General features: G+C 33.6%; 3 protein-coding genes across 5 annotated transcripts in view; 1 reads left to right on the top strand and 2 right to left on the bottom strand.

The window, feature by feature from the left end:
- LOC140444924 (facilitated trehalose transporter Tret1-like) overlaps nt 1-3,860 on the bottom strand; it is a 30,251-nt gene extending 26,391 nt beyond the window's left edge. The window contains exon 1 of one of the 2 annotated variants that reach the window (XM_072536628.1): nt 3,748-3,860. The gene's annotated coding sequence lies outside the window, so the exon portion shown is untranslated. The remainder of the gene's footprint in view (nt 1-3,747) is intronic. The other variant, XM_072536636.1, reaches the window with a different exon arrangement.
- The window catches only part of rk (G-protein coupled receptor rickets), an 896,029-nt gene that overhangs the window by 574,872 nt on the left and 308,916 nt on the right, over nt 1-12,241 (top strand). The window lies entirely within an intron of this gene.
- Nucleotides 2,777-7,215, bottom strand: LOC140444938 (facilitated trehalose transporter Tret1-like). Its single transcript, XM_072536648.1, has 2 exons — nt 7,068-7,215; nt 2,777-4,205 (listed from the first exon to the last, which is right to left on the bottom strand). The coding sequence occupies exons 1-2, from the start codon at nt 7,138-7,140 to the stop codon at nt 2,884-2,886; spliced, it is 1,395 nt and encodes a 464-aa protein (XP_072392749.1). The 5' UTR covers nt 7,141-7,215; the 3' UTR covers nt 2,777-2,883.

The raw sequence follows: 12,241 nt of genomic DNA, 5'->3' as shown, positions 1-12,241 counted from the left end.
ACATATTTAAAGTGGTAATTTAATTATTCAATTAGCGTTTTAAATTTTTTGTATTGTGTGTGAAAGACAAGTTACATTTTTCTACTATTCCACTAAATGTGTCAAGTTCCATATGATAAATAAATAAATCTACTATTCTGTAGAATACCCTGGGTGCGCCACAGCATGTGATTGATATTAGAGTTATTGTAAATACGAAACAGAAGAGGACATATAAAGACACGATATCTAATGAATCAGAAAACAGTCGGATTCATCTAATAATCATTTATTAATATCCGATATTCGTTCTTAAATATTCTTGGGCAAAACAAACGACCACCTCTATTCGAAACTGCGTTAAATAAAAATTCCCGACGGCTGTTTTTCAGTTTTTGGTGGATAAATTAATAATTTGGTAATTATATAGTCATTTAAAATAAAAAATTCTATAAACAATCATTCTAATGTAGGTAAATTATATTTTTGGATATTTTTTAATTTTATCTACTACAATATTTCCAATAATATTTCTTAATTAAATGTTTGTGGAACATTGGGCAATTTAACAGCAAAATTAGTGTAAATTAATTGCTATGAGAATTATGAGAGACCTATATTCGGCAAACCGAATAGAGAAAAGGGCTTAAAAAATGCTATGGGAACATAAATACTATCTAGAATAAACCTATTAGAGACAAGACAAAAAGCACGTGTCAACAATGGAAAACATGGAAAACTGGAGTTATACTGTAAAATATTTTTTATGGCATTGCTTTATCAGATATACTTTGCATCAAAAATATATTTGCGTTAAGTCTGTTTTATTTTTTACAAAAAATAGACAGCCAAGGTTGCCTATAACTACAGCACTTTGCTCCCTATCTTGAGCTGTTCTTAGTATCGAATGTGTGTCCATGCCTGACCAGTCTCTTACATTTTTCAGCCAGGAGCATTTTCTTTTTCCTGGACCTCTTCTTCCTTCCACTTTCGCTCCCATTATCAGTCGTAGAAAGTTTTTTTCTCCTCTGTAAATATGTCCTAAATAACTCGTTTTTCTGGTTTTTACAATATTTAGAGTGTTCTCTTTCATTTCCCATTCTTCTCACAACCTCGTTGTTAGTAACGTGCTCTGTCCAAGAGATCTTTAGCATCCTTCGAAAAACCCACATCTCAAAGGCTTCTACACGTCTTATACTTCCATGATTCCGAGAGTCCATGTTTCCACTCCGTATAGCAATATGGAATAAATGAATGTTTTCACAAATTAGTATCGGATATCCAACCATAAGGTAGAGTTTATTAGGAATTTTTTCATTCTTTGAACAGCGGACCTAGCATACTTTATACCAGCACGTATTTTAACTTCGTAGCCAAGATCGTTTGGTATCCAGCAGCCAAGATACAAGAATTTTTGTACGGGTTCTATCTTTGTTGTAGATACGAATATTAATGCATTTGGTGCACGTGTAACGGTCATTACTTTTGTTTTATTTGTATTTATATTCAGCCCCAAGCTATCTCCCTCTTTGGTTATGGCATTCAAAAGTCGTTCACAGCACTGTCCGCAATAATGACGGTGTCATCTACGTATCTTAAATTGTTTACATATTCTCCGTTGATTTTTATTCCTTCTTTAATATTTTCGAGAGCATTTTGAAAGATCTTTTCGGAATATATATTAAACAATAGTGGAGAAAGTACACAGCCCTGGCGAACTTCTCTTTTTATTGACATTTCTGCCATACGGTTGTCTATTTTAATCGACGCCATTTGATCCCAATATAGGTTTTTAATAAGGGCCATCGTGTTATGGTCTATACCATGTTTTGTTATGTTTTCTATGAGTTCTTTGTATTTTACTTGATCAAACGCTTTTACGTAGTCGATAAAACAGTTATTACTATTTTAATGGGAATAAGCCACAATTAAAGGTTGAAGTACGTTTATTGACGTTTCAATTTCCACTTCGCAAATCGTTCTCAAAATACAAACATTAGTAAATTTATAATTTACTGATGTTATAAATTATAAATTTACTAATGTTTGTATTTTAAGAATGATTTCCGAAGTGGAAATTGAAACGTCAATAAACGTACTTTAACTTTTAATTGTGGCTTATTCCCATTAAAATAGTAATTACTTTAAAATGCCACAAGAAACTAGCTTTAGAACAATATGGATAAAACAGAGAAACACGTCTTTTCGTTGATCTTGGAAACTTCCTCAGTTCTTCACATCTGCTGTTCATCCATTCTATTTGGGATTCTCTTATTTTGTTTTGGATGGTTCTCTAGTTTCCTTTATATTTTATTTCATTGCGGTTTTTGTAAGATCTTCTTACCTTCATCAGTAACCTTTTTATTACTGGTTAATTGTAAAATGTATTTTAACATAATCACAGAGTTTAACTTGAAAAATGCTCTCCTTAACAAAACCAAAAATGTGACTTATCAAGATATTTTCGTGTGTTCTTCGTTTGTGTAGTGACGAACTATCGCATTACAAGATTTCATAAAACCATTACATTTGCGGAGTATTCTTTGAAGGCCATCTTCATTTTGGGCTATCAATATTGCATCTTCTGCGTAACAGATAATTGAAATCCCATTGTTTTCCATTCTGCATCCTCTTTCTTCATTTTCACTCTTTATGACTTCATTCACAATTAGATTGAATAAAATTGGTGTTAGTAAATCCCTCTGTTTTATTCCATTGTCTGTATTCTAAGATATCAAAAAGCGATATTATAAAAAATAATTTATTCTTAGTAATCTAAATTAACAACATTACAGAGTAATTATAAAATATTGTCATGAATTATAAGTACCCTCTTTTCCATTCTATCATATTCATTTCCATGTCTATGCCATATTTCTATTCCTAAAAAAACTGCAATGATGTTTAATTTTTCAACCCCCCTTTGAGCATTTGTTGAATTTCTTCTAAAGTCTTGCCCTTGGTCTCAGGGATAACGTATCGCGACAAAATAGCACAAACGGAATTAGAAATAGCAAACAAAAGGAATGGAGCATACAAACCAAAAAGTGTATTTAGGTAGTAGAATATGGTGGTGGTTAAAAAGTTTCCCATGCCAAAAATTATTATCAATATAGTCATTGCTTTCGACTTGATGCTAGCAGAATACAACTCCCCAAGCATTAGTGTGGGAATAACTGAAATGCCGATAGATGCGAATAAGAGGTAGGACATCATGCAAGACAAAGGAATCCATTTTACGTAAGAGACATCGATGCTTGTGTTTCCATCTATATAAAAATAGGCAGCCATTGTATAAAGAACTCCACTGGTGGTGACCATGGAAACTGTGTAACAGAATATTCTTCCAAATCTTTTCACCACAAAAATTACAGAAAAGAGGTTCAATATTACTGCGAAGCCCATAAAAACTATCGAAGCTTCTTCGTGACTCATGTTGTTACCGGATTTTTGGAAGATAAACTGAGTGTAAGTCAAAAATACTGACATACCAGCCATTTGCTGACTTAGTCGTAAAAATACACCAGCAAACAAAGCCTTTCTGTTACTTTTTATCTTAATCAAATCACCCCAAGTACCTGACTCTGATAGCTGCCTCTCAACAGCATATTTACAATTTTCAAAAATCTCGTCAATATTCTTAATCCTCTTAAGAAACTTTAAAGAATTCTTTGCTTCCTGTTCCTTGCCTTTCATGATGTAATAGTAAGGTGACTCTGGCATGAACCAAAACAGGACGAAGAATAAAATAGATATTGGTAAACATACCCAAGAAGTTGTCGTAACTCCCAAGTAACTTCCCAAAACATTGATCAAGAACTCGCCCAAAAATAGAGATATGGCTACAGCGTTTCCCCAGATTCCTCTCACTATTGGGTTAGCTACTTCTCCGATATAAGTTGGCAGCGTGGCAAAGAGGCAACCATCTGCTATACCAGAAAAAACCCTTGACAGGTAGAACATATAAACGGATCTTCCTAATGCCGCACACAGCCAACTACCTATCTGAGGAATGACAATCAGGAGTAAGGTCCTCTTCCTGCCAAGAACGTCTGATAGTTTCGAGAAAATGGGACAAGCGATCATCAAAGCGATTGGTTGGATAGTGTTAAATAAAGATCCTTCTTGCTCGGTGATATCGTAGTTTACTTTGTCTTGTGTTATTTTGATTAGGAATGGTGAAGACCATGAGAATAGGAGTCCATTTGATAAGCCTGCTAGACCACCTAAAATAGACAGGAATGTGATATAAAAATGAGCTTTAATAAATTTTCTAATAAATAAGAGACAAATTTTAAGTATGAAAGTGATATAAGGAAGCGATTAGTGCTATATTGGTATCCAAAAAAATATCCATGACTTTAACGTACATATTTGTTTGGGCATAGATAAATCTTCTGCCCATAACTGTGTTGTATATTATAAACCCTACAACCGTAATATGGTGTCTCCGACGAGATCAATCTCCTCTCAATATCTGTTGTCTGTTCTGAAGTGTATAAAAAAGGTGGTGATCAACTTTTTGCAGCAATCCATAAACTAATAGTACTTATATGGAAGAATAAATTGCTCCCAGAAGAGTGGCTAAAGGGAATAATATGTCCATTGCATAAAAAGAGTGATCAACTGGAGTGTAAAAACTATAGAGGTATTACGCTGTTAGTATCTGCGTATAAAATCTTCGGCAATGTATTATTTGAAAGACTTAAACATTTTACAAAGGATATTGTTGGTCAATATCAATGCGGATTTACCGCTGGAAAGTCTACTACACATCAAATTTAAGCAGATAGGCAGATTCTAGAAAAGTCACTAGAATATATCATAGATAGACACCATCTCTTCGTCGACTTCAAAGCAGCCTATGACAGTGTGAAAAGAACTGCATTATATAATGCTCATGCGTTAGAATTGAAGGAGAAAACTCTACGTTCTTTGACATAAATATTGGTCTAAGACAGGTGGATGTGACGGCGTATCTCCTCTTTAATATTGCCTTAAAAGAGGCGATCAGACAATTAAATATTACAATGAATGGAACTGTTTTTAATAGATCGACGCAAATTCTCGCATTCGCTGACGATATAGCTATAGTGGGCAGAAGTATGAGAGACACGGTGCAATGGTTAAGAAGGCTTGCGGACGCGGCAAGTGAATTAGGACTTGTGGTAAACGAGAAAAAAATTAAATATATGTTGGTTTCTAAAACCCACGAAATATCTAACAGAGAATTCAAATTAACAACCACACCTTTGAGCAAGGTACAACTTTGAACTATATCAGTTATACACTGATCCAGATATTGTGAAATTTGTTAAAGTGCAGAGACTTAAATAGGCTGGATACATTGCTAGGATGTCTGATCACGAACACACGAAGAGATTAACATTTTCAAAACCAGAGGGCACAAGAAGTAGAGGACGACCACGAAGGAGATGGATTGATGATGTGGAAGAAGACCTAGAGATTCTAACGGTCAGAAGATGAAAGGAAGTTGCCTGGATCCACAAAACGCCACAGGAGTGGCAACTTCTTTGTGAGCAGACCAAGATCCATAACGGATTGTCGAGCCACCTATGATGATGATGATTTGAAATTACTTATATTGGAAAAGAAATCAGAATTAGTACAGATGCTTTACCAACGCAATATGTCTACGCTTTACCAAAGTATGAAACTAATAGAAATGTTAAAATGCACAACTGGTTCTCATCTTCTGATCTAGCAGAAAAGTTACTATAAAAAAACTTACTATGATTTGAACCTTAAGGAATAATAAACCTGATGTACCACCATTATTTCTATTAAAAAAGAGAACTTAGTTTAGATTTTGCATATAATTGTAACAAAACTCTTGTATATCTTTCTTTTTCTCCCAAAAAGGGTAATATCGTTCTCTTATTATTAAGTTTCACACAAATGGCATAGTAGAACAAATCACTAGGAAACCTGAAACCTTATTTTTGACAACGATACTAAAAGGGGCGTAGATACATACGATCAGTTGTCCCATTCAAAAACTATGACAAGAAAAACTTGTAGGTGGTCTCTTAGAGTATTTTATGGAATCTTAGATATAGCAGAAATTAATGCATGATATGTTATATTTAAGTTTAATAAAGCAAAAACTGATGCTGGTTACAAAAGCATACCAAGACGTACATTTTTGAAGAACTTAGCCATGCAGCTCGTAATTCCACATATAGAGGAAAGACTAAAAATTCGAACGTTTCCAAGACGTTTGCATTCACTAATTCTAGATGAGAAAAGAAGATAAGAGAGTTGGATAATTGCAAAACAATATTCTAGTAGGCCATTAACGTTTTGTTATCCCTTACCATTCCTATTTCTTCCAACCGCACATACTCCATTTTCGATCTTCTCACCTTAAGTTTCAATAACCTCTCTCTAACCCTTCAACTTCTCTAACGTTTCTTTGCTCTCCTTCATTAACATGATATCATCCGAAAAGAGCATTAATCAAGCAGCCCCCTCTCTTACCTTAAAGTACATCCATAACCACATAAGATTAAACAGATCAGTAAAGAGCCTTTGTGTAAGCATTCAAAAAATATCCTTCACGTTACATATTTGTGAAGAAACCATTTCTCTCTCATAGATCTACATAGCACTTGTCTAAGAACTGTGTCGTACGACTTTTTAAGATCTTTATATACTAAGTATGGCTCTCTTTTCCTCTCGCCATATTTCGCCATCAACTGTTTTAAATTTAAAAAGGCATGCGTTGTCTTTCTTTCTGGCATAAACCCAAACTGTTTTTCTCCTATCGATTTCTCAGAAGAAAACAACAATCATGGCTACAAAACATTTTCCATATGGCACAAAATAAAGCAAGTCTTACATTACTCTGGTGAACGTCAACTCAAAAAAGCTTCAAAGGCACAAAAAAGAAGAAGGGACTAAAAAGTTGACAAATTTTTATAAGTTTTGAAGTAAAAAATAGATGTTTCAGCATTCTCACCAAATCTAATTAACATTGCCAAATACTAAAGTAAACTGTTTTTCAATGGCCTAACTTGTATGATAGGGATAAAAATATAAATTACTTTTTTGTTTTGGATACTTACCTATAACAATGGCTAATATTTGTGTCCAATTCTTTTCATACTCCTTAGCAGTGAAGTGAAGAATAACACCCATTTTTGACAATTGAGAGTTGTACCTACTAGTATTCTACTAGAACTGTAACCTCATTTGCTACTTAGTAAAGCGAACTACAGTATTCAACATAAACACACTTGAATTTATATAATAATCATTGTTATTTGTTTAACAAATAAATTCAAAGGATATTTTTGTGTCTGGTCTTTTAAAATATTATTTAAACTCTAAGTAAATAACCTCTACGATTTTTACAATTTTGGAAGCCCTTACGTCAACCTACTTTTCCATAAATCTTATATTTACTGTACATAATCCCTCGACAATATCTCCAGCCACAATATTATTTTCGAATAAAAGTTTTGTATTACCATTTAAGGAAAAAGCTACGGTTGTATTTATTTAAAAAAGATTAGAGTAAAAATATTAGAAATTTCATCATATTTTATATAACTTGTGATTGTCTATAACAAAGACACGCGTGGAATTCATGTACTCACAATTCTAAGTTAGTATTTTTGAATTATTATTTATTCAGATCTATATGTTAATGTTATTTTAAAGATCTATATATATTTTTTTAGTAATTGTTCCTTTTTATTTTTTTATGTGTTGTTATTCCATAATATTGATTTTAAGTATTATATCACGTAACTATTTTGCACATACTTTTTTCATCGTTTCCATCTTTGGTCAGTGCTGGCCCATGTATTTGTACCCTTACCTTTTACCCTTCTACCCTTTCTTCTTCTTCTTCTTCTAACGTCAATTAATATTTGAAGGGGGAGACATTATATCATGTTATAAGGTTGCTAGGAAATGCACCCTCCCTCTCACCCCCCGTATCATCACTTATTTTTTTTAATTACTTCTCCCTTTTTATTTGATATTTGGAATCTCCTCTTTGTAGTAATTTCAAAAATGTATAACACATGATGCTTGAAGTGATTAGTTTATGGAAAAAATAAATACAACAGCAAGAAAACTGGATTAAAAAACAATTATGTTTTTAACAATGCCATTACAAATATTTAGAATGAACGATTTACTACCAAAAATTTTTACAGTAATTGTTTAAGATATCTGCCATTCTCTTCCATACAATAGTACAATCTATTTTGAAATTTTTCTGTGACATTACTTAACACGTCTGCATTTAAGTGTCGACATTCATCGTGTACTCTTTGTTATAATCATCTAGAGATTCTTATTGAGTAGTGCTAATTTTTGATTTTAAATACTCTGATAAGAAGAAGCCTAGGGTGTTAAATCCGGTGACCTAGGTGACCAATCCATTATCTGTCCTCTTCTACCTATCTAACGACCGGGAAATGTTTCATTTAAAAATTGTCGCACAGGAAAAGAGAAGTGTGTAGGAGCTCCATCATGTTCAAATACAACCAAATCTTCGGAAAGTTTATCATCATTTTCTACTATTGTTCTAATACGATCAACCACTTGTCTAAGTAATTCAAGATACGATGCACCATTTAAGTTTCTAGTGATAAAGTAGGGTTCGATAATGTGATCACCTAGGGTACCGCATCATACGTTTAACCTTTGCGGATGCTGTGTGTGAAATTCACGTACAATATGTGGATCACTATCAGCCCAGTACCGGCAGCTATGTTTGTTCACCAAACCATTTAATGAGAATAAGCATTCATCCGAGAAGCAAAAATATTGTTTAACAATTGTGGATTGTTAATGATGGATTGTGTCATTAATTCGCAAAATTCGAGACGACGATCAAAATCTCCTCCATTTAACTCTTGTACCGATTTAATTTTATATGGATGAAACTTAAATTTATTCAGGATTCGGAAGGCTGTAGAAGATGAAACAGCGATTCCTTTGCTTATTGCTGACAGTGACTGTAGCCTCTAAGCTCTTCTTCTTCTTTAAGTTGCATCTTCTATCGAAGGTTGGAAATCATCATGGCTATGCGGACTCTGTTGACTGCCGCTCTAAAAAGTTCTGCACTACTGCATTCAAACCATTCCCTTAAGTTCTTAAGCCAGGAGATTCTTTGTCTTCCCACATTTCGCTTTCCTCGGATTTTGCCTTGCATAATAAGTTGTAATAATGCGTATTTTTGCCCTCATCACATGTCGTAAGTACTCAAGTTTTCGTCTTTTGACAGTTAATATTATTTCCGCCTTATTTCCTATCCTTCTAGTTACTTCCACGTTTGACATTCTTTGAATCCATGAATTCGTAGGATTCTTCTGTAACACCAAAATTTAAAGGCGGCCAACTTATTCAGATGGACTTGTTTTAGTGTCCACGCTTCCAAACCATAAAGAAGAGTAGAGAATACGTAACATCGAAGCATTCTCAGGCGTAGTTCTAACCTTATATCCCGACAACAAGGAAACTTTTTAAGTTTGATGAATGATGCACGTGCTATTTCAATGTGTGTCCTAATTTATTTGGTTTGGTCTAGATCTGATGTTATCCATGTTCCTAAGTGTTTATAGTTATTAACACTCTCAATTGCAGTATCTTTAATAGTCAGTTAAATATTTGCATGTGCAGATTTAGTCATGATCATGCATTTATTTTTCTTTAAATTTATCTTCAGTCCGTACTCATGACAGCGTCCATTAAGGCGTTGCATTACTTCTGTAAATCATTGTTGTCATCCGTCATTATTACTGTATCGTCTGCAAAACGTAAGTTATTCAAAACTTCTCCATTGGTAGATATACCTTCTATTGAGTCTGAGAGCGTTTTTTGAAATACCGCCTCTAAGTTAACTTGCCTTAAAACAGCTACTTGGATTGCTTAGTTATTTACAAGTCCCTGTCGGTTGTTTTTTATTGCAAACTGACCCTGTTGCTCTAAATTTCTGCATCAGTTCAATCACATACTTATGAGTTGCGTGTCTATTGTGGTGTGTTTCATTAAAAATTCTAGCAGCAGCTCTTGCACAATTATTATTTTTGTAGTATAAACCTACAATTTCGATTCTACCTTGCAAAGTGTAAACCATTTTAGCGATCAAATTGCACACGTATCAAAATATACAAGTTATAACAAATTGTCATTGGCTATTAACCGATTAAAATAAATGTCCAAATAATATCGAAAACCTTTGATAAAACTTTAATATAAGTTTTTTGTTTCTTGGTTTTTGAAGGTACTACAAATAGTATGTATACATAAAAGTAGTATGATTGGAACCATTCCTTTTTTCGCGGCTTGATCCGCATTTTTATTCCCAGAGACCATTATCAGAGATTTCATTACCACAGAGTTCCTTCACACGTACATGTGAAGGAACCCAGATTATGGAGACTGTGGTGGCTAAAGTAACAATAATTTTCATTAATCTCCTTAACTTTTAGGTATTGTGGGCGTAAGGTTCTTTAGTGAATGAATAAATGATGGTGAGTTTGTGCATATGTCTACGTGTTTGCTGCTTTTTGATGTGACTTGCAAAGTTGTATGTATTCTATATAATTCCGCTGTGTGTATAGTGCAGATTGTAGGAAGACCAAATGGCGTTATTATTTGTTTTATTGTAGCAACTGCACAGCTTGTAGCAAATTCATCTTTACTGGCATCGATGTAGAAGATTGTGTTAAACTTCGCTATATATATCATTTTATTGATTTCTTGCCTAAATAAAAGGTAAGAGTTTCTTTTTGTTGTAGTTACATAGACGGTTTTTAAAAGTAGGTATCTTTCTGGTCCAAGGCGGGGTAGAAGAGATATAAATAAGGGTCGTGTTTAAGAAATCTATATAGTTAATTAACTAATGTAATTTACGACCAACTAAATCAAGCCACCTGTGTTTATCTATGGGCAGTAATTGTGTGTGTCCAGCGATTGTGTGTGTTTGAAAGATTATCTGAGACCTTTGGAAAGTAATTTAGAAGGAGTCTGAATCTGAAATCTGATCACACTCTTGCTAGCCTTATTCTACCTTAACAAAATAGTAAGAGGTCATCAGCATAAACAGCATGCTAGATGGATGCTTTTACCATAAAGCATATATATCATAGTAACATTATAAATTTTAATCATACTATTGTATGATTTATTTTCATTATTTCTCTTTTTCTACTGTTAGTTACTCTCACCAGTCTCGATTTTCCTGCCGAACATCTCAAAAATCCATTTCCGTTGCCTCAAGTTTTCTCTTGTATCGTTCGTTTCTTTTCTTTTCTTGAGTTTCTTTCTCCTATTGTGTCGTGTACATTCCCTACTTTTGTGATGATCATACCTAGGTACTTATATTTGTCGCAATGTCTGATAATTTTCTCATTTTCCAATGTGAGATTTAGCTGTAATCCACCGACAAAATATATTCTGTCTTTCTTGTATATTTTTTGTATTCCTAGATTAATTTCCTTATCATATACTCAATACCTTCATACTCTTGTGCTATTACTAGTTGGTATTCTGCAAATATTGTACATGTGTATATTGGTAGAATTAAACTGACATTTGTTCAACAAATTATGATGACGATCTTGCTACCATTTAGACCGTAGTAAGTCATATAATTACTTCCAACTTGAAGGACCACCCACTGGCGTGGGAAATAAGAACACAAGCAGTTTAAACAATACCTAGTTTATTAATTGAATATTACTACTACTAAGTTAATATTTATCCAAAGTTTTAGCGCAAGTTCTTATATTGAAACCGCCGATCACTGTTCACCTTACACTAGCGAAACACTACACGAGCACTGATACAGATTAAAATGTTACTAAGAATTATCACGTTAACTAAGAACGTTTTCTTCAATATGAATATACTTGATTAAGAATGCGTTCAGCTTTTAACTATAAGCTATGTAACAATAACTAAAATGCGAGAGTTAAAACTCTAAACAAGAAGCGACCAGCTCAGCTGGAAGACAATTTTATACTACTTAAAATTCTGATTTGCAATGCCTGACTATTGCAAGGCATTTACGGGGGACGGGTGACAACTTCGATATTTCCATACAGAGGTAGGTAGGTTTCCACCCACCTTTTGAATTCTTTTAAAGAGGGAAATTTTGGGAATTGGTCGGAGAAAGTTAATCTGTGGGTAAAAATATCTTTTGAATACATTTTCGGCTTTCATGAGAATTTGCTGGAGAATTTACCTAGGTAGAACGTATACGTTGCCATGTTACCAA

Source organism: Diabrotica undecimpunctata, chromosome 1 (genome assembly GCF_040954645.1).
Source record: "Diabrotica undecimpunctata isolate CICGRU chromosome 1, icDiaUnde3, whole genome shotgun sequence".
Classification (NCBI taxonomy): domain Eukaryota; kingdom Metazoa; phylum Arthropoda; class Insecta; order Coleoptera; family Chrysomelidae; genus Diabrotica; species Diabrotica undecimpunctata.
Note: the sequence above shows the minus strand (reverse complement) of the source record. Positions and strands in the feature narration are given on the sequence as shown.

Coding starts and splice junctions, on each gene's coding strand:
- LOC140444938 (XM_072536648.1), bottom strand. CDS start 7,140: ATGGGTGTTATTCTTCACTTCACTGCTAAGGAGTATGAAAAGAATTGG. Junction 4,206..7,067: donor AATATTAGCCATTGTTATAG/GTAAGTATCCAA, acceptor TGTCTATTTTAG/GTGGTCTAGCAGGCTTATCA.